This window comes from Podarcis muralis, chromosome 1, assembly GCF_964188315.1.
Source record: "Podarcis muralis chromosome 1, rPodMur119.hap1.1, whole genome shotgun sequence".
Taxonomy (NCBI): Eukaryota; Metazoa; Chordata; class Lepidosauria; order Squamata; family Lacertidae; genus Podarcis; species Podarcis muralis.
Window position 1 is genome coordinate 45,132,512 of NC_135655.1, and position 20,935 is coordinate 45,153,446.

Sequence of the window (20,935 nt, forward strand, 5' to 3'; positions counted from 1 at the left end):
GCAATTAGTTTACATTGTAGTTGTAGTTCTTTTGAACAAGTATTCACCATCAAATGAAATTCAGCACAAGTTGGTATCTCAAGTGGCGGCTACAGATTAAACCTGGTAAGATATATTTTCCCTGCATTAATGTAGTATCTGTAGACAAATTAAGACTGAATAATTTTCTCCTTCCTTGTTTTAAAATGGTGTTTATTTCAAAATATTTCTCTAAGTAAGCACTTTTCTGCTGGAAATAAACTCTTGGTGGCTTTTCATATCTAAGATCAAGGGGTAGCAATTCTGCTTCAAATGCCTGTCGGTGAGTTCACATTGCACTTCAGAAATAACTTTAAAATTAAGATTCGTGTTTTACAAGATGGCACACTTACTTGATGCTTTGTGGTAGAAGTCAAAGGCCACTTCTTCCTCGGGAACCTTCTCTAACTGCTGCTTTTCTTCAAGTAGACCCAAAGCAAGAAGGTGAAGAACCTAGAGAAATGTAAACAAGTACTAAACCTAGGCTGCTTAGAATAAAACACCCTCTGGTTAGCATAGGGCTGGGGACCATTTTTCAGCCAAATGGCCACATTCCCTTCTAGGCAACCTTTCCAGGGGCCACTTGCCAGCAGTGGGCAGGGCCAGAAGCAAAACTGGGTGGAACAACAAATGTTAATTTATTCACATATCCCTCTCCATCCAGGCAGGCAAGCAGTATGATGAACTTGAAGACACATTCTAAGCAGGCAAAACCCCAAAAGGAGGGTGTGGAATAGGGTGGAGAGGGGCGTTGCCTGGGGAGTCCTGAGGGCCGCGCAGAGACTAGGACAGCAAACATTTGGCCCTGAGGCTCCCCATCCCTGGGTTAGCAAGGCACCCAAGGTAACGTGGCCATGATCTGGATACCTAGATGTCTAGCACATGATAGTAAACCTAAGGGCAGTGTGCTGCAACAGACAAATGAACTGTTGATCATCGAGGTGCTGTTGAGCTGTCCTGCAGAGACTAATTTTTATGTATTTACTAGGGGCTGCTGCCCTTCTCTGCTCTCCTTTCCCAACGACCTTTCCGACACACTTGACCCAAAAAACCTCTCTCTACACCTCACTCACTTGCTAGACTATTCGCCCACAGCTCAATCCAAGCAATTACAGCCTGCAATATTCACCATTTTATGACACTAATAGCTGTCCTGGGAATGGCATGATGAACAGGGTAAAGGTACCTTAAATACATGGGGGAAACACATCGCTCTAGGGAAGAGCATTCCAAAAGCAACCTACACCCCAAAGCAGAAATCTCAGAAGATACAGTCGACAAGCATACCATCTGGATCATGGCTTCTGTCCACAAGTGGCTTTCTAGCTCTAGTGCTCTTTGCAACACAGTTCTGAGAATATGCATCATGACATCAGAATTCAGAACGTTCACCACATTTCTGAAAGCAGCACTGAATTCAGGCGGAGGAGGCGGTGGCAGTGCTATAAAAAAAGTAAACAAATACTCATGCATTACTAACTTCCCGGCAGTCTTATGAAAGCAAGGAGCATAGACGTTCATATTTGGCTATAAGCAGTAGATGCTCCTTTAATGCAGTGTTTCCCAAACTTTTTTGGGCAACGGCACACCTGTTTACTGAAAAAAAATCTCGCGGCACACCACCATTAAAGCCCCGCCCCGTGACGTCAGCGCGCAGCGTCACGCCGGGAGGGACGCACGAAAGTGAAAGTTTTTTCCCTCCCCCCTCAGTCCCTCGCTCGGAATTCAGCTTGTTTGGGGCATCGCTCCGGCTGCTCCCTCTCCCGCCGCGCAGGAGCGATGCCTCTCTCTGGCTCTCCCTCCGCGCAGTCTACGGAGACAAAGCGAGAAATGTAAGACTAAATCTAAGTGAATCAATAAGAAAGGAGGATATGATGGTATGTAAATTAGACGGGCAGGTTGAGATGACAGGAGGGGCTGGGATGGATGCGGCTCTGTAGGAGAGAGGGGCAACCCGGGCAGCGGCTGAGAAACCCGCTGCGTCCGCCGGTTTCCACTTATTCTGCCCCGCGTGGGGAAGAAGGCGGGAGGCCTGTGGCAGGAGCTCCGCCCCGAGGGTTGTCTTCTGCTGCGCCGGGTGAGAGGATCCGTCGCTAAGCCGGACACACGCACGCTCTTCTCCGCCCAGAGGTTCGGGAGCGCACGCAGCTCGGGCTCGGCTGAATCTCCCACCAAGCGCCTCCTGCTCGCCGCTGCTCTTGGCTCCAGCCTCCCTCGCTTTGCGCGCCGAGCGGCTCCTCGCCGCCGCCGCCCCGCCTCTCGCCGCCCGACTCGCCCGCCTCCCTCCAGGCATCTCGCGGCACACCAGCCGATGTCTCACGGCACACTCGTGTGCCGCGGAACACCGGTTGGGAAACACTGCTTTAATGTATCATACTTGTATGAAATAAAGTCCTGCCATATATACATCCTCCTGTAAAGTGCTCTGGTAGAACTCTCAACTAACTGCAGCAGATATATGAACATATACTTTGGGTTTAGTATAGCCTCTCTCTCCAATGTTTGAGGCAGAATTTCCCTACTTAACTACTCAGAGAACTCTAAGTGGCAATGCTTGAGGACTGAATCTGGGACCTTAAAATGTTTTGTATTACTGTAAATCACAGGGCATTTCAGTATAACCTTAGAGTAACTGATTGGCATTCCTGGAAACTTGTATGTTATTGTTTAACATAGCACTACACATCAGCTCCTCTATGCAAATCGCAATATTTGTAAAGAAAAACTACAAGGACCAAGCAATAGCTTAAGGGCTGAAGCATGAATAAGTGAAACAAGGTAAACAGAAATGGCTCTGACCCACATTTGTAGCAGTGGACAAGAGTGCACGAAGGGTCTCCACCTCCCCCATGCTGGAGTGGGACATTAGTACTGATGGACAATATCTATATGCAATCTCACAGCCTAGGGCGCACTGCCAATACCGCAGCATCTATAGCAACAGCCAAGCCAACCTTAAGAAGCAGTCCTAACTGTGACGAAAGTGGATAGGTGATCCCAACCTCTAAAGCAGATGTAATTAGTTTCTTCATCAAAATAGTAGCACACAAAAGTGGCACAAAGTGCAATTAGTTCTCCCAGTGGAAGTCACCATATATTGTACGTTTGCAAATAAATGACTTGGCAATCAGTAATATGTTTACATTCTCTAATCTTTACAAGGAATGATGATGAATTATTTCTGGATCAAAGCTGTTTTTATTTAAAAAAAACAAAAACACTTCACCATCACTTCCGTGCACTTATTTCATTCATTGTTCCAACTTTTTACCTTCATCTCTGTTTTCTTGAACTCTTCTTTTCTTTTCCATATGCTCAGCCTGTAAGAAGAGTCAACTTGTTTACTCTCAAGATACCAATGAGGTTTTTTGACTGAATGTATAGACAAAGAGCTTAGATTAGATTCCATCAAAAGCAATTAACGACCAAGTACTAGGAATTCTCTGAAGGCACAAAAAAGAGAACCTAGAGAAGAGAACAGACACACACACATATCCCTGAAAGCACACACTTGTTAAAGAGGCACTGGGAGTAAAGCAATTGCTTGAATAAAGCAATTGCTCCCCTTTCCTTTTTGTATCCATCTATGAGCATAAACTAAATCTATTTCTTTTCAGTACAGGCAGGCAGGTGCTCACGCATGTGTTTAAGGTAACAAAATTAGTGAAATAGTGCAAGGGTGAGGAAATTCTGAGTGTCAGCCTTTATGCTGAGCTACAGGATGCCAACAGGATTTCCAAAAAGATGCTTTACTAAATTTAATCTGACCCTCATCTAGAAAGAAAGAAAAAGGTTTTTAGCAGCATTGTTTCAAAGCTCTGTAAATGTATAATTTTCACTTGGAAAAATACCTTAGCTACTATGTAATGAATGAACACATTAGGATACCTGCACTCTAGATAAAGAATACATATGAAGAACATGAAATCTGAGAATCCGTGTGGCACATCAAAGTCAATCTAGACTCAATAAATATGAATTAATCTAAAGCGACAAAATATATACGCAATTAGTTATTCCTTGAACAAGAATGATTCAGGGGGGAAATAAACAAAAATGAGTAAAAGAGACCCGTAAGTCAAGCAGGGTTTTTCTTAACCTCCACAATTTATACCCTCATCTTAAAAGACTCAGGGTACAGACCCATGACACAAATATGCATAAAAATGTATAGTTGCAAATTTAGTCTGACTTTCGGAGGGGGGAAAACAAATTCTGGGTATCAGGGATCTCTAAGCTATGGGATGCCAACAGGATTTTCTAGGCTCAGTACACTTTATGTGGCTTGAGCCCTCTGCTCCATCCACAATCTACTGGCAAGAAATGCTGCATATGTACATTAAAACTAAAACAAGTGCCTCTATGCAAATTGACACGGTAGGTGGGCTGGGATCTCACCAGCCCAGGGCTTTGTAATGTACCCAGATGCCCTACAACCAAAGTAAAAACACAATTTTTAAAAAGGGGGAAAGGACAGGAAACCTGGGTCTGAGACCCCGTATGCAAACTCCTGGTTACTAGGTTAATATTGTTTCTTCAAAACATATAATCACACTAATAATTGGCTGCTATCCACAGTGGCTTGCAATCTACTATGTACAGTGGTACCTCGGGTTACATACGCTTCAGGTTACAGACTCCGCTAATGCAGAAATAGTGCTTCAGGTTAAGAACTTTGCTTCAGGATGAGAACAGAAATTGTGCTTCGGCGGCATGGCGGCAGCCAGAGGCCCCATTAGCTAAAGTGGTGCTTCAGGTTAAGAACAGTTTCAGGTTAAGTACGGACCTCCGGAACGAATTAAGTACTTAACCCGAGGTACCACTGTATTTTGGAAAGTGGTTTGTCTGTCTTTCTGTCCTCTAGGGGTTCAGAACTATGGATAATACTCCAGGGGGCAGGGGCCTCTGAGTTCTAGGCGATTTGATCATAAGGGACATAGACAGCTAGATTTGCGACAGGCATGCAAGCAACATGGTAACTTCCCCACTTGGTGGGAAGGTTGCGGGTGTCACATCATGATTTCCTTACCTTGCTGCGCTGTGTTTTGGTGTAATGGTAAAAGAATATATTGTACTCTCTGCGGCATTCTTCCTTCAGTTCATAGACTCCATGGCCTGATACGCCTGGTTTCCTTTATTTGAAAAGCATACAAACGATGCAATTATTTTCAGCAAAGCATTAAGGAGAACACACAGTCATTTCCTACACACAACATACAAAGAATCCTGCTGACTCCAACCAAGGGCCTGACCTTTAAAGCCCTAAACGGCCTCGGTCCAGTATACCTAAAGAGCGGTTCCATCCCCATCGTTCTGCCCAGACACTGAGGTCCAGCGCCAAGGTCCTTCTGGCGGTTCCCTCACTACGAGAAGCCAAGTTACAGGGAACCAGGCAGAAGGCCTTTTTGGTTGTGGCACCTGCTCTGTGGAACGCCCTCCCACCAGATGTCAAAGAGAAAAACAACTACCAGACTTTTAGAAGACATCTGAAGGCAGCCCTGTTTAGGGAAGCTTTTAATGTTTAATAGACTATTGTATTTTAATATTCTATTGGAAGCCGCCCAGAGTGGCTGGGGAAACCCAGCCAGATGGGTGGGGTATAAATAAATTATTATTATTATTATTATTATTATTATTATTATTATTATTATTATTATTACATCTTGTCCACCATCCTGCTTTCCACAGTGACAAACTAGATGCCTAAGAGAAATGAGTAAGCAAGAAATGAGGGCAGTAGCAACCATTACTCAGAGGCATGCTGCCTCTATCCTGAATATCCTCACAATTCAAAGCCACAGGACATGTTAGGAATTTTGAAGGACAAACTGAGTGTGCACAGAACAGCACAGTGGCATCTAGCCAGTTTAATTTAGGGTGTTCCTTTGAACAGGCCACAGAACCCTCTGCAACATGCAAGTTCCTTCCACAGACACACAGTTCTTCAACAAGCTGATTTGTAAAACCCTTCCCTCTCAAGGTAAACAAACATGAAATACCACTACTGAAACATAGCGAATGCTTTTGGAATCTGAGTAAATGGATCACTGCTTCAACACAATTTTTAATTCTTTCTGTAAAACTCTGAAAGCATATATATTTCAAATGTCTGGCTTCTTTATGTGTGGCAAACACATGAGAATGTTCCTCTTCAACCAGGCATTTGGCTGATTAACATTCTAGGCCTTTCAAATGTGTTTGTGGGAAGAGGACTATTGGGTTTGTTTTTGTTTTAGTACAGTGGTACCTTGGTTCTTGAACTCAATCCGTTCTGGACGTCTGTTCGACTTCCAAAACGTTCACAAACCAAGGCACAGCTTTGGCTGAATGGCCCCAGAAACAATGCTGACAGCCAATGCACATGTTCAGCTTCCGAAAAACGTTCACAAACCAGAACACTTACTTCCAGGTTTGTGGTGTTTGGAAGCCGATTTGTTCGTCAACTAAGCCGTTTGGGAACCAAGGTACCACTGTATGCATTTTGTGTTCTCATTTTGTATTTTACTGTTGTGAACTGTCCTGTGATCTTCGGATGAAGGGTGGTATACAATTTTAATTAATCAATTAATTATATGCTATCACTATGCTTTAACTACTGATTTAAAAGGAACAAGAGCTTACTTGAATATGGCCACTTTGTGGATGACCTTCTCCAAACCAGTCTCATTGTTTTCCTGTTAAAAACATTTGATATGCTAAATTAGTAAGAACAAAATATATGTGGTGAAAAACAGTAAATTAAAAGCAAATCAAGCTGCCTAAGAACCAGTAGCCGATAAACATCTACAGATACCCAGATAAAACTGCATGTAGGCATTTGTCACCATGCTATGAATGCAGCAACAATTCAAATGAGAGCAAGGGCATGGGGAGCTGTGAAGCAGATTGTTATTAAAACAATCAAATTTTTCAAAATTGAAATGTTATTATGAAGTCCACTGTCTCTTTGCAAATAGTTAAAATATAATCATGTACTTTTAAGCTGATTTATCCAAAATGACATGGACACATGGAGCTCCTAAAGGTAAAGGGTAAAGGGACCCCTGACCATTAGGTCCAGTCGTGACCGACTCTGGGGTTGCGGCTCTCATCTCGCTTTAATGGCCGAGGGAGCCAGCGTACAGCTTCCGGGTCATGTGGCCAGCATGACTAAGCCACTTCTGGCGAACCAGAGCAGCGCACGGAAATGCCGTTTACCTTCGCGCCGGAGCGGTACCTATTTATCTACTTGCACTTTGACGTGCTTTCGAACTGCTAGGTGGGCAGGAGCAGGGACCGAGCAATGGGAGCTCACCCCGTCACGGGGATTCGAACCACCAACCTTCTGATCGGCAAGTCCTAGGCTCTGTGGTTTAACCCACAGCGCCACCCGCATCCCTCATGGAGCTCCTAGTGTACGTGGTTTTTTGCAATCACAGTAATACTGAATAAGTTCTGTGTATAGAATGGTGTGGGGTTTTTTTTGCATGCCTGCACACCCACCCACACAAGCAAAAGAGAAAGAGTGCTCTTGTGCTCCAAGGAGTCTGGATTGTCTAAGAAAAGGATGTTAAACATTTCTGCTGAAAGAGGAACACAAGATAGAGGAAACATCAAGTACAGGAGGAACTTGAGCTGTGTTTCAATGATAATTTTATCATATACGCCCCTAAAGAGTTCTGTAGTAAAGCAATCTGTGAACCTTTCTAGATTAATAGGAATCAACGGAAGAAATCACTCACATCCTTGGGCAAAGATTTTGCAATAGCACTGTGAGCCATTGGTTCAATGCAAAGCAGATGAATAATTTCTCGCATAGTAACGTCATCTTTTGTCACATTACTGACTCCTGGCACATATCTTTCCCCTGGAAGCAAAAAGAGGAAGAAAGTAATCTCACATATATACAGTGGAATACATTTTCATGCATGCAAGAGATCATACTGTAATGATGATGGTTCCTAGACTAAAAATTCCTTGAAAGCGGCATGGAGCGCTGCAAGGGGATGCATGGGCAGGGCTGAATATATAGTAGGTTAGATAAAGAGGCCGAGAATAGTAAAGTGAGGTTACAGTCATACAAAATCTGAGGGCTCCTACACATACATACACACATACATACATATGCGCGCGCACACCCATCCACCCACCCACCAACCTTCTCTCCATCCAAGCAAGCAAAATATATCATCACAGTTCAAGAACACATTTCAGCCAGGAAAAGCACTTGGGAGGAGCGAAGAGAAGCAGAGTCAATGATAATGATATGGAGAGAAGCCGGAGGATAAGACATAGATGCCTGGAAGCATTTGCTCCATGGGCTGGAGGTTCCCCACCCCTGTTCTATGTCCTATCCCATGGGTGGGGAACTGGATCTAGCCAGTAGGACAGATAGTTTTCTCCACGAACCCTCATGGGCCAAATCACCTTTTTCACATATGGAGTCTTCAAAAGCCCCTTTCAAAGCACAGCCTATCCCTTAGCTTGGTGATGAGCCAGCTGTTTTTATTTTGGTTTGGGGGGGGGTTGTTTGTTTTTTTTTGCATTTTTTCAGTCTTCTCTCTATTTCCTGTTACTTCTAATAGTCCGGTTAATTTTCCTTCCATTCCTTCTTGATTTTGCTCTAATTTCAGAAGGATAACAGCCTTCAGTCCAAGCTAGTTTTGAAACCCCAGCACTGGATCAGTATTAAAAAATGTATTGCCCAAAAAGGCATTTAGTACAGTGCACCCCACCTAACCACAATCGTAGCTATACACATGATTTTCAGTTTTTATTGAAAGAAAATACTTTTCATTCACTATACAAATGCACTGTCTGCCATTGTCTTCCATCAGCCACTTCCAGAAGTCCATGTATACAGTATTCACATGTACTGTTTAAAGAAGTGCAGTGCTGCCACAACCATCAACACCCACTGGAAACCCAACTTTTCACAATGGCATGTACAGACTATTCAATGAGCTGCCTGTGCACACATCACAGCTAGGCTATTCCTTGGAGATACATAACCACACTGAATAGCTGAAGGTAAATTTACATATGGTTGCAAAGGAAATGAACCTTTTTAAGGGCCTAAAGAACCAGCTGATGTGGAAGAAGGGGAAAAAAGGGACAACATTAAAAGGTGGCTCATAATTAACCCAGATTAGATATGTAATTAATATGCCACCTAACACACTTGTGTTAAGTGTGATGGTTTTAGATATTAAAGTTTCCATTACTGGAGAACCTATTACATATTCTAAACAACCTCCATCTTTTCTTAAAAAAAGCAATTTTCCTTACCCACCACGTAGATAAGAACTTGAAGCATCTCTTCTATTAATGTGTTACACTGCTTATTCAAATCCTGTAATATTTCAAGAAAGCACAAATGAAGTTCTTGGAAAATGTAATTATGTGAAATACTGAAGCCTGAGGTTTTCTGAAGCACTTGAAAACATATTAAGCTGACCCAAAGCTTTATGAACAGAAAAATAACTGGAAAGATAGAGGGTGGAAACTAGTTGGTGCCTGTGAATTCACAGAAGGGCTTTTGATGCACCACATGTTTCTGCAAACAGGACAAGTGGGGAGGCAATTTTTGCCAATTCCTGCTTCCCACAGCAGCCCCAACCACCACCCAAAAATCAGCTCCAGAGTGTTAGGGAAACCTACAGAGCAGGGAAGCAGTAGAAAGGGCAAACTGCCAACCATCCCTCTCCTGTTTGTGTGAATGCATCAGTTGGGTCAAAGGTCCTTCCATGACCACAAGGGCAGTAACTGGATTCCACCCAGTATTTAAAAGTTCCCCCACCAGAACTCATGTCAGAAAATTAAGCCTACACACTGGATGGAAATAATCTAAAGAAAAGAATCAAAGAGAAGGGAAGGGAAGGGATAAATTCCATTTTTAAGTTGTAAAGCTGCAATAATTTATGGTATAGAAAGTCTATGTGATTTAAGAAAGTCTCTTCAGTGGAAATTACTGTTTTTAGTAAAATATTGCAATTTCATTGAACGAGAAAGAAACAGTGGGTTTCCACATGTTTATGATTTCAATGGTGAAAATTAACAGCATAGAACTCTGTACCTGGTCTTTGGTTGGCACAATTCTCTTAAAGGCATCAAGCAGTTCATATCGTTGGAGTACAAGCAAGAGGAAACTGTTTGGATCCATAAGGGCTGCCCCAATCTATCAGAGATATATACATTCAATAGCATTAGAGAATAGAGAATATAGGCAACACACAACACGCTGTTACTATAAGGCCAAAGAAACTGCAAACATACTCACCTGAAGGAAAATTATATCCTTATCATACATTTCTTCTCGACATTTAACATCCTGATAATAAAACATCTGAAAGGAAATAAAACCTTTAAAAACGTATATAGAGTGATATGATAGCCAACGTGATATGATAGCCATGTTCAAATATATAAAAGGATGTCATATAGAGGAGGGAGAAATGTTGTTTTCTGCTGCTCCAGAGAAGCGGACACGGAGCAATGGATCCAAACTACAAGAAAGAAGATTCCACCTAAACATTAGGAAGAACTTCCTGACAGTAAGAGCTGTTCGACAGTGGAATTTGCTGCCAAGGAGTGTGGTGGAGTCTCCTTCTTTGGAGGTCTTTAAGCAGAGGCTTGACAACCATATGTCAGGAGTGCTCTGATGGTGTTTCCTGCTTGGCAGGGGGTTGGACTCGATGGCCCTTGTGGTCTATTCCAACTCTATGATTCTATTATTCTAGAGCTTCATATACAAAGCCATCCTCTTTGGCATAGGCATTCAATTCAGCAAAACACTACTCCTTCCTACCCTTAACTTTGCTATAAAAAGTTTTCAGCTACCACATTTCTGATACTGGCAATATCCCCTAAAACTGCATATGATAAAACCTCTTGGCTACAATCCAGAGAAAGACCAGCAGAAGGTGGCCAAAAGGTGACTCCCTTCTCCAACTCTGCACTGAAAGAAGCTTAAGAAGATTTTCTTAATTTTAGGAGATCCCTTATTTCCTCTTGAATTATAGCCCCCACCATTCAGGATCATTTCTGTCTTGTACTTTAGGGACAGAAAAATATAATATCTACAGTATTATCGATCAGATTTTTATCCTGTCCTTCCTCCAAGGAACTCAAAGCAGCACACATAATCCCCTGCTTGTACTCTCAAAACAACTCTATTAAGAGTTGGTGACTGGCCCAAGGTACCTACTGTACCCTTTCTACCTACTGAATAAGCCCTGGAGTAAGTTTTTGTCCACTAATTTGCTTGCAATACTTATACTGGCAACTTAGCCTCTGTGGGATATATAGAACTACATGCGAGAATATATTTGTAGTGAAATTTGGTTTGGTACCTGGCTTATCAGAGACAGTCCGTTCCTTCTCCACATTTCGGCAGCAACCTGAGCAACCAATACTAGACAACGCAAAGGATATTCCACCAACATCTGCACCTGGAATTCTTCCTAAAGGTTTTTTTAAAAAATTGATTGTGTTAAAACAACCGGCATTTGCACAAGGAAATCAATCACTACAGATAAGTTAGTAAAAAAAGGGGGGCGGGGTTTTCTCTGCTATCATTAAAAGAAAAATACAACAAAAGGTTAGAGGCAGAATTAAATTGCACTTTATTATGCTAGGCTCTAACACTGTACTGTGTGGTTTCAGCCAAGCCAAGTCAGTATTCATTCAGTGTTCAGCCACTACAGAACACTTCCCTAAGGAAGATGACTAATGATTCTGTATTGTCAATTATTGACGGGAAACAGCATCAATCTTTTTTGCAGAATATTTATTTATATTTAGCAGCCAATAACTGCCCACAGCAGGGTACTGCAGTTTAAGATCTCCTGCCATTAAGAGCTTATTTGTATCCTTTATTAGCTCTCTGCCACATTTATATCCCACCTTCTTTCTATGGAACTCAAAACGCCATACCTGGTTCTTCCCCTTCCCATTTTATCCTCAGAATAACTTTTTGAGGCAAGTTAGGTTTAGAGGGAATGGCTGGCTGAAGCTCACTTAGTGATCTTCATCACTGGGTAGGGAACTGAGCCTGGAATTGGATCAGGGAGACCCAACAAGTTAACCACTAGACCCCAATGACTCTCATTAACTGGCTGAACTTTCAAATACTATTGAGCATCCAGTGGAGATACTTACAGATGTTATGAATTCTTGGAGTCTGGAGATTACATCTGTTTTGCTCAACTGTATGTGCAGACCTAGGAAATACATTAACAGTAATGTTTGTATCAATTTGTAAGTTACAAGATGCATTTGAATGCTTGTTGTCTAAATACAGGCTTATACAGTGGTACCTTGGGTTACATACGCTTCAAGTTACATACGCTTCAGGTTACAGACTCCGCTAACCCATAAATAATGCTTCAGGTTAAGAACTTTGCTTCAGGATAAGAATAGAAATCGTGCTCTGGTGGCGCGGCGGCAGCAGGAGGTCCCATTAGCTAAAGTGGTGCTTCAGGTTAAGAACAGTTTCAGGTTAAGAATAGACCTCCGGAACGAATTAAGTACTTAACCCGAGGTACCACTGTAATTAAGCTGTCTCCTCACTAACTATGATCTGTAGCCAAGAACCAACATTGGCCAGATAGCTTAATCACAAGCCAGGTTTCAGAGAGCATGTGAAGTCCAACTTTGGCTTAGCTCAGTGAAGTGCGGGAGAAAATGGACTCAGGAGGAACTAAGCAGCTGCAAGATCCTCTCTGGGAGCCTGCACATTTTCACAGTCCAGGTAAGTCATAGCTTGGCTTACTATGCCATATGCACCAAGCCCTAATAAATTTATACATGCTGTGAAGAGATACTTTCTGCTCTCTGCTGTATAAGAAGTCAGCCACCCAATCAAACTGACCGGCAAGTCAATTCAGAACAGCAAAATATTTTTTTCCTTTACAAGAACAGGAATTCAAAATGGTGTTATGAGCTTAGATTGTAAAGATGATTTGAAAAATTCATGCAGGAGAGATCTAACAGTAGCTATTATTATCCATGATAGTTAAATACAACCTCCAAGTTCAGAATCCTTCTCAAAATGTAAGCAGGAACCGACTGCAATTCTCACAAGCTGCAAGCACAGGACACTCACCAGCAAGCATCCTGGACAATGGTAGATGTATGCTGACAGGATCTGCAGACACCCTGAAGCGCTTGCTTTCCAAAGTATGGCCACATAAATGAATCACTGTCTTGTCCCATGAATAATTACTTGCACTACATCTCAATACTGTTGCATGGCATTCTTTGTAAGCAGTCACCAACAGTGCTTCCTAGAATGGACAATATTTTTATAATTATATTTAAATATACAGCCTTATTTTTTCTACTTCAATTTAACTGTGCTAAAAAAAATCCTACTGTCTCATTTCTATGTTTTAATACGGGTCATGCATTTTATTACCATGCGGTAATGGAATTGTGCATTGCTATATGTTTAAAATAAACCTAGTTCCTATGAAATTTGGTTACTAATCATCCTGTGAGAATATGGATTGTTCAGTTGCATCTCTTAGGAACAACTTTCTAGTCATTTTTTCTGTCACAATTCTGGTCAACCACACGTAAATATAAAAACAGAACTGTCTTTTCCAGATGACTTTCAGATACTTTGCTGCTTAACTATATGTTTTCAACTCCATAGGTTTATGAATGATCTGCATCTCCAGAAGCCACTTTTCAGCTTTCTATACAAAGGATTGTGAAAATAAGTAGGAGACTTTCAAAACAGATTTTGAAAAAACAAGCTTAGCAAAGATTCAGATCATCAGCCAAATCCAGAATCTGTATCTTCTCACTATTCAGTGTTGTTTATCATATACATCGGGCCCAGAACTTATGCTCACTTTACATATGCAATTACAACTTTACAAGGGGTGGGGTTGGTGGTTGGTAGGTAAATAAATAAATGAACGGGGGAAACCCGCCATTTCCTGCCCCCCATTTATTATCCCCCCCCCCACACGCCAAGTGGGTTTTCCATGCTTACCAGCCTCTGAGATGTTCCCAGAGCCGTCTTCCCAATGTCCAGCAAGCAAGGTGGCGCCTTCCTTACCAGCCTCTGGAAATGAGATGTGAGGGCTCTGGAAGCATCCCAGAGGCTGGTATGGAAAGTCCGCCTCGCATACTGGACCTCCTATGACCTTTCCAGAGCCTGGTAAACAACCCTCCACCTTGCAGGAGGGCAGTTCCAGGGGTTCCTGACTCTCTGCGATTTTGCAGACCCCCCAGTTGGGGATGCGCCAACTGTATCACATCCAGCTTCAATTAGGAGGGAAATATTCTTTCTTTCTCTTTTTTGCTAAATACAAATACTTCCACAGATCCTTCCAAGTAAATATCAATTGAAATTATCATAGCAAAATTTTGCTATGTGAACTTTTAAGAGTTCAAGGTAAAAAACTTTCATGGGTTAAAGTTGAAGCACCAGGCTTGTCAAGGTCATGGGGAGTGGTATGCTCACAAGGCACCTCCAAAGATTTGACTTTGCTCCATAAACAAGTATTTGTTTCTACAGATAATGCTGTAATTTTATTGAAACAGGCTTACGTCGCAGGCGCACCACTCCTGAAACATCAGGAGAATAATCTTCAGTTGCATCTGGATGACAATGGCTGCTTCCCAATCTGGATCCACCTCAATGTGCTGGCCAACTTGCCTTTTTATTTCCTCCATGCCCTGCAATGAAATCCCCGCCCCAAACAGTATGTGACTAAACTGAGGCTTGTATCAGACAGGTGTTCAAACCATGATTCTAAGCAAACAGAAGTAAGCGCCAACTGAAACAAGGCCATTTATATTTCTACAGTGTGGATAATTAATTACAGTGGTGCCTCGCAAGACGAAAATAATCCGTTCCGCGAGTCTCTTCGTCTAGCGGATTTTTCGTCTTGCGAAGCAACCCTATTAGTGGATTAGCGGCTTAGCAGCTATTAAAGGCTTAGCGGCTTAGCGGCTAAAAGGCTATTAGCGGCTTAGCGGCTTAGAAAAAGGGGGGGAGCGAAAAAAATCGCAAGACTCGCAAAACGTTTCCGTCTTGCAAAGCAAGCCCATTGGGAAAATCGTCTTCCGAAGCAACTCAAAAACGGAAAACCCTTTCGTCTAGCGGGTTTTTCGTCCTGCGAGGCATTCGTCTTGCGGGGCACCACTGTACTAAGGTTTATTTACTGCTTAATCAACAGGAAAACTCTAAGCAGTTATGGTGTGTGTTTTAATAGCATCCCAAATTATATACATATGTAATTGTGCTTGTAAAATCCAGAGCTCTGCTAAATAAAGTTAATTCATACTCACCTGAAAGAAACTGATTTTCTTTAAACCATTTGAGAAGAACGCTTATGAATCATATTAGGATAGCACATTAATATTGTATTGGGCATATGGGCAGGTTCATAATACAGTAGCCATATATATATAGCAAATAGCAAATTAGAGATGTATATATTATATACTGTACCTGCATGCAAATAAGAATCTTCAGGAAAGAACGGAACCCTTCCAAAAACTGCTCTCGCAGTTTGTCTGTCCACACTGTAGGCTTACTGATTAAAATATACCTGTTGCAAAAAAAGTTGAATTTCAGAAGTCTTTTCCAGACAAAGCAGGCTTTAAATTGGGGTATGGGGCTGGAATCGTATGTGGCTGGGAAAGATTTTGAAACTCCTTTGAGGAAATACCCACTGGTGCAGCAATAAAATGGCTAACACATTTGCAAAGCTAAGCAGGGTCCAGGATGGATTCAAACTGGATGGGGGACGGTGCGCTGAGATTCCTGCATTGTAGGGGGTTGGACTAGATGACCCTTGGGATCCAACTCTATGATTTCTCTCTCTTGGAAATAATGACAACCTGGCTGAAATGTGGAAGAACAAGCTGACCTTGATCACTGATATCCTCTTGCACAACTGTGTCTGCACTAGGTCTACCCAGAAAAGGGCAACATAAAACACAACACAAGAGATAGATTGTTTTTTTAATAGATATTGATCAGTTTGCAACATATAGTAAGGAAGTATGCCCTGATGGTGGTAATGACAGACACATAAATTATTATTCTCCAGTGCCAGTGAATTGTGCCAGTAATTGGTTCTAGAATGACAAAATGGCCAATCTAATTTCTGACCATGATTCTAAATTTCGGTTGAGACACTGAATAGCGGGCTACGTCTGACCAGGCAATGCTTCATTTATATTCATTTGCCTAAGGTTGTAGTTGCATATCCACAATATGATTCAGTTCTAATGTGGCATGTTTTGCAATGCTTATCCCAGACACAAACACTTTTCTGCAACATGTAAAGAGCGAGGTAGGATAAAACAAATATTATTGCCTAATGAAGCACGTACTCATCTCCACAAACGAGAACACTTACTTGAGGTCATATATGACTGCATATACTCGACCCATTTTCTCTTGGCTGTAGTCCTGGAAGTTGAATTTGCCATTTTTATCCAGATATTTGGGGAGCTCTTCAAGCAGTGTCTCTGTTATGACAGAGATTACATTTTGCTCTTCAATGAGGTGGCGGGCCTGCGAGGGAAGCAGTAACAATTGTTTTTATTTCATTTTCTATTTTATTCAAAAAAGGTAAAACCTTCAGATGTATTGCTGCTTTATGTACAGAAGTACAGTGTAGGCCCAGGGAAGCACTGGCCCTCTGGATTTGTTGGACTCCACCTCTCACCAGTCTCAGCCATCTTCGTCAGGGATGATGGGTTACAAAGCGTATTTTATCACATCACTGTCTTCTGTCTTTGCAAATCAAATTTGCCAGCAAGGCTTAAATAATTAAACTGCTTTGAGTTTGTTTGTTTTCTACCATCAAACAGCATATAAATATGTCAGCACACCACCAAAAATTTGGCTTTTGGGGTGGGCTTCAGCACATAAGAGAGGGCAATAAGGCCTTGTTTTGTAAGTAGGACACTGCTTGTGGTTCATGGGATCCAAACTATAATAATGCTGTACTGAAGGCTGATTGAAGGCTCTGGACAAAAGGGAAAAAGTAGAATACAGAGATATGGTTGCCCCCTTGGTTATAGTGACTGAAACAAAAATTAAATATGTTTGCTTATTTAAAAAGTGAACACATAAAAGACTATAAAGGTTATTTGCAAGATTTCTTCTCACATATTGTTTATTGTTTCCACTGTATGATGCCAGACCAAGTCAGATAGGAATACAAATAAGCAATGTATCTTAAGAAGAATTCAACCAAGTCTTTCTTTGGAAAATTTCTTGCAGTGTCCAAGTTACCTACAAGTATTGTGATTAACACAATACAAAAAGTTCTTTATATACTCAGATGATTGGCTGTACGTACCAATGTAGGAACGGTGAACATCTGAACTGAAAGTGCTGTTACAGAAATTTGCCTTTCATGATCATCACTGATGTATTCGCTCTGTAGTTTTTTGTAATGCTGTGAAGAGAAGAAAACGCAAAAAAGGTGATTGCCTGGCAGGAACTTAAGGCCAGAGGCACCATGAGGAGAGCATACGGTACGTGAAATCCCTGCCTTCCAGCAGGAACATACACTATTTCACCAGACAACCCAACTGTGACGGACCAATGTTCTTTCCTTTTTAAATTTAAGACAAAGGAGGACTCTGTTTGGACCACTGGGCAGCATGGTTCTGCTCGTGTCTTCCATGACTGCAGTAGGCGGTTGGACACTCCCACACTTTCAACGTACAGCACAGGCAAGTCATCTTTGGCACAAGGTAACAGAGTGTTCTTATCGGCCAAAGAATGGGGAAAACTTCTCTGTAGATGCTTTGAGCACGTTAATTCAATGGCAGTCATTTGGATGAACACTGTTTCTACCTCAGGACTTTGATGAAGTTTGTTGTAAAAGTCCCCCCACCCCCACCCCAAAATTCAACTTTGAGTGATGCTAATGATTGCTGAATCTCACTGAATTTTCTCTTTGGGGAAGACCTTTAATGAACTCATTTAATGAATAATTTAATCTCTACTGTATGTTTATTATTCTATTACCAGTTTTGAGCATGTGCCAAAAAAGTGACTTACAAATGCTTAAAATAAATAATAAGTAAACAAGGGGTTTAACAACATTATCATCATCATTTATTAAATTTATATATTGTCCTTCATCCGAAGATCACAGGGCAGTTTACAGAACTGGATACAGAGTTGGATGCCCAACTCCCGTCAGCCCCAGCCAAGATAGCCAAAGGTCAACGTGGCGGCAAAGCTGGGGCTGCATGGTGTATCTGCACAGTCAGTTTGATGCTTTTGCCAGTCCACCACCTTGCGCCACCCTCTCTCACCTCTGCCTCCTAGTGAGTGGCAGTGATGCTGCTGCCATGAAGATATTGCTGTGGCTCTGCCCCACTGGGCAAGCTGCAGTCAATGATTTTTTAAAAAGGCTTTGCAAAACATATCTTGCTATTATAAGGGTGAAAAGTAACAGGAGAGATAAATTACCTTAACAAATTCCATGGCAAACCTTTTTTTGTACTCCATTTCCATGAAAAAACTGCTGAAGATTAGTTCATGCAAGATCTTCCTGGCTCCTGAAAAATTCAACAGTTCATGTTTACTCCCATAAGAAAGAGAATGAATATCTAATTATGAGGATATTTTGTTCCATTTTACAAAATGCAATGTTTATCTCAATAACGGAGTAAGTAGTAACAGTAAGTGCTTACATTTTGAAATGTACACAATTGCCAAATATATGTAAGTAGAGTCCAGTTGGGAAACCATATTTGTTTGAAAGCCTGGACATCAATCTTTTTTTAAAATTTAAAAAGTAGCTGTCAGACTATTTCCAAATATCAAAGTATCATTCATCTTAAACTGAGTGGCAGACACTGAAGGTTTAATACATCACAGCTTGTAAAGAAGCTCAATTAACATCAATACAACTTACCTTTGTAAAGTTTTGCATCCCAAAGCATCAATGTGCTTATAAGACAAGGTTTCTCTGAATCAATTTCTTCTTTTAGACATATTTGACAAAAGATCTGACGAAAGTCACCTAAGATAGAGTAACATAATCTGGATGGGTTATTGGAATGATTGTGGCCTGCTTAAATGTTGTATTCTTTTGATTAAAAAAAAACTTTTGCCAATAAATCTTCAAATGTAACAGAATAGTATGTCTATTCTGAAATCAATTCCTTACTTTTGCAAGGACCCCACCTCTTCGCTGACCCTGTACTACCATGTTTATCTTTCAATCAATATTATTTCTTTTCAAATAAGTGTATAAAGTGTCTAGAACTGCTATTGCCGTGCATATTTGAGATGTTATTCTGGACCAGCTTTGAACAAACAACACCAATAACTTACGACTACTTATTCAATTTCCAACTCTGCCTCCATTGTAAGGTCCCAGGGCAGCTTACAACAATTTTAAAATATAATATTAAAATAAGTTTAAGCAAACTCATGGTATTTATGCTAGCCACTTTTATTCTGAATTAAAAGCAGCCACGAGGAGCACATGAAGTGATAATTAGGAACATGGCCTACAAGAACATACCCCAGCTAGCCATCACCATATAATGGAATATTTATTTCTGGGTCAGCCAGGGACAAGGAGACCAGAATACCATTACTTTCGCTACCTCAGAAAAACACAAGGAATTTGAGGCTTGAATTCAAGTGAATGGAAATATTTCCCAAACACAACTGTGAGTTTTATATCTGGACATTTTGTAAGATGCAAATCCTTAGTATAAAATGCTTGCACATGAAAAATGATTTTAGTATCAATAATAGCTTTGACCATTTAAGAAAGACTGGTCCTGCAATTACATATACTGCTAAGGAAAGAATTCTCTTGTCAATGTTTCGGCATTTGATTATGATACAGAGCAATTTAAGGCGCTTACTTGAGTAGCTCATTAGTTTGTTTAACCAGGAACCAAGACGCAGAGCAAATTTCTGGTGAGCCATAATATCAGCATGAAGAACCTTAACATTTAGGGGACCTTGGGAAACGTTGTTCGAATGTTTCTAGAAGATAAAAAAAAGACATTAGAATGAGAGGATATTAACTGATTCTTTGATCTTGGCTACCTTTTCCTGTCATCTTGTCTATCATGCCATTTGTACTTCCAAACAAGGAAAAGAGAGGACAGCTGGAACAGTTGTAGCGCAGTGTCTTAATTGATTAAATGTTACAAAAGATGCAGGATAAGAAAAATCTGAAAAGGTCAAGAATGATTCGAAGTCTTTGCATCTGTAAAGGAACAGAACAATTATTCAGTATTAACTAGGTATATTTGACACATTTCAGGAAGTTACCTTAATCTCTTCTTTTGCTTCCTGGCAAACAGCATACGATCCTGCCTTGACAGCCTTCCGGCCCTGAATAATTAGAAGAAGTGACATATTTAGGTCAGGTAATGGCAGAACTTGATCTTATAACAATATGTAAACAAAGGCAAGACTGAACTAAGGATGTTCAACTGTTTCATAAGCAGCTAATGATAATGCATGGTTTCAACTCTTTATCTTTGGAGATTTCACTAGACTGATGCACCCTATGGTGTGGGCGCATTTAGAATATTGTTTGTACTGACCCAGTTGTAATGTTGTGGTGTGTAGCTCAATTTCCATGGAAGGGTAAGGGCTCAGTGTCAGAGCATTTGCCAAAGGTCCCAGATTCAATTCCTGGAATTTCCAGGTAGGGTTGAAAAAGACACCTGTCTTAAACCCAGGAGAGCTGTCTCCAAACAGTGCAGACAATACTGAGCAAGATGGACCAATGGGATGCCTTAGCTTAGTGTAAGGCAGCTTCATGTCTCTCAAAACAGGCCCTAACCCTGAAGAGTGTTACTGCATGGCCCAATTCATTCCAATGAATCCTTCCCTCATGAGTCATTGCCCAAATCTACACATAGATAGATGTAGATGACACAGCTATACATATACATATTCCTGCTGAGA

At 41.3% G+C, this 20,935-nt stretch overlaps 1 protein-coding gene across 4 annotated transcripts in view; it reads right to left on the reverse strand.

Moving 5' to 3' along the window:
• UBR1 (ubiquitin protein ligase E3 component n-recognin 1) overlaps positions 1 to 20,935 on the reverse strand; it is a 58,663-nt gene that overhangs the window by 23,454 nt on the left and 14,274 nt on the right. For all 4 annotated transcript variants that reach the window (XM_028724227.2, XM_077927314.1, XM_077927316.1 and 1 more), the window contains exons 7-26: positions 20,291 to 20,353; positions 19,876 to 19,999; positions 18,909 to 19,016; positions 18,461 to 18,549; positions 17,334 to 17,432; positions 16,383 to 16,540; positions 15,467 to 15,566; positions 14,560 to 14,688; positions 13,103 to 13,283; positions 12,157 to 12,218; positions 11,349 to 11,459; positions 10,277 to 10,342; positions 10,073 to 10,174; positions 9,286 to 9,349; positions 7,740 to 7,864; positions 6,640 to 6,692; positions 5,048 to 5,150; positions 3,290 to 3,338; positions 1,306 to 1,460; positions 372 to 471 (exon numbers count right to left, since the gene is read on the reverse strand). In XM_028724227.2, the coding sequence (XP_028580060.2) occupies positions 372 to 471; positions 1,306 to 1,460; positions 3,290 to 3,338; positions 5,048 to 5,150; positions 6,640 to 6,692; positions 7,740 to 7,864; positions 9,286 to 9,349; positions 10,073 to 10,174; positions 10,277 to 10,342; positions 11,349 to 11,459; positions 12,157 to 12,218; positions 13,103 to 13,283; positions 14,560 to 14,688; positions 15,467 to 15,566; positions 16,383 to 16,540; positions 17,334 to 17,432; positions 18,461 to 18,549; positions 18,909 to 19,016; positions 19,876 to 19,999; positions 20,291 to 20,353 (2,041 nt within the window). The remainder of the gene's footprint in view (positions 1 to 371; positions 472 to 1,305; positions 1,461 to 3,289; positions 3,339 to 5,047; positions 5,151 to 6,639; positions 6,693 to 7,739; positions 7,865 to 9,285; positions 9,350 to 10,072; positions 10,175 to 10,276; positions 10,343 to 11,348; positions 11,460 to 12,156; positions 12,219 to 13,102; positions 13,284 to 14,559; positions 14,689 to 15,466; positions 15,567 to 16,382; positions 16,541 to 17,333; positions 17,433 to 18,460; positions 18,550 to 18,908; positions 19,017 to 19,875; positions 20,000 to 20,290; positions 20,354 to 20,935) is intronic.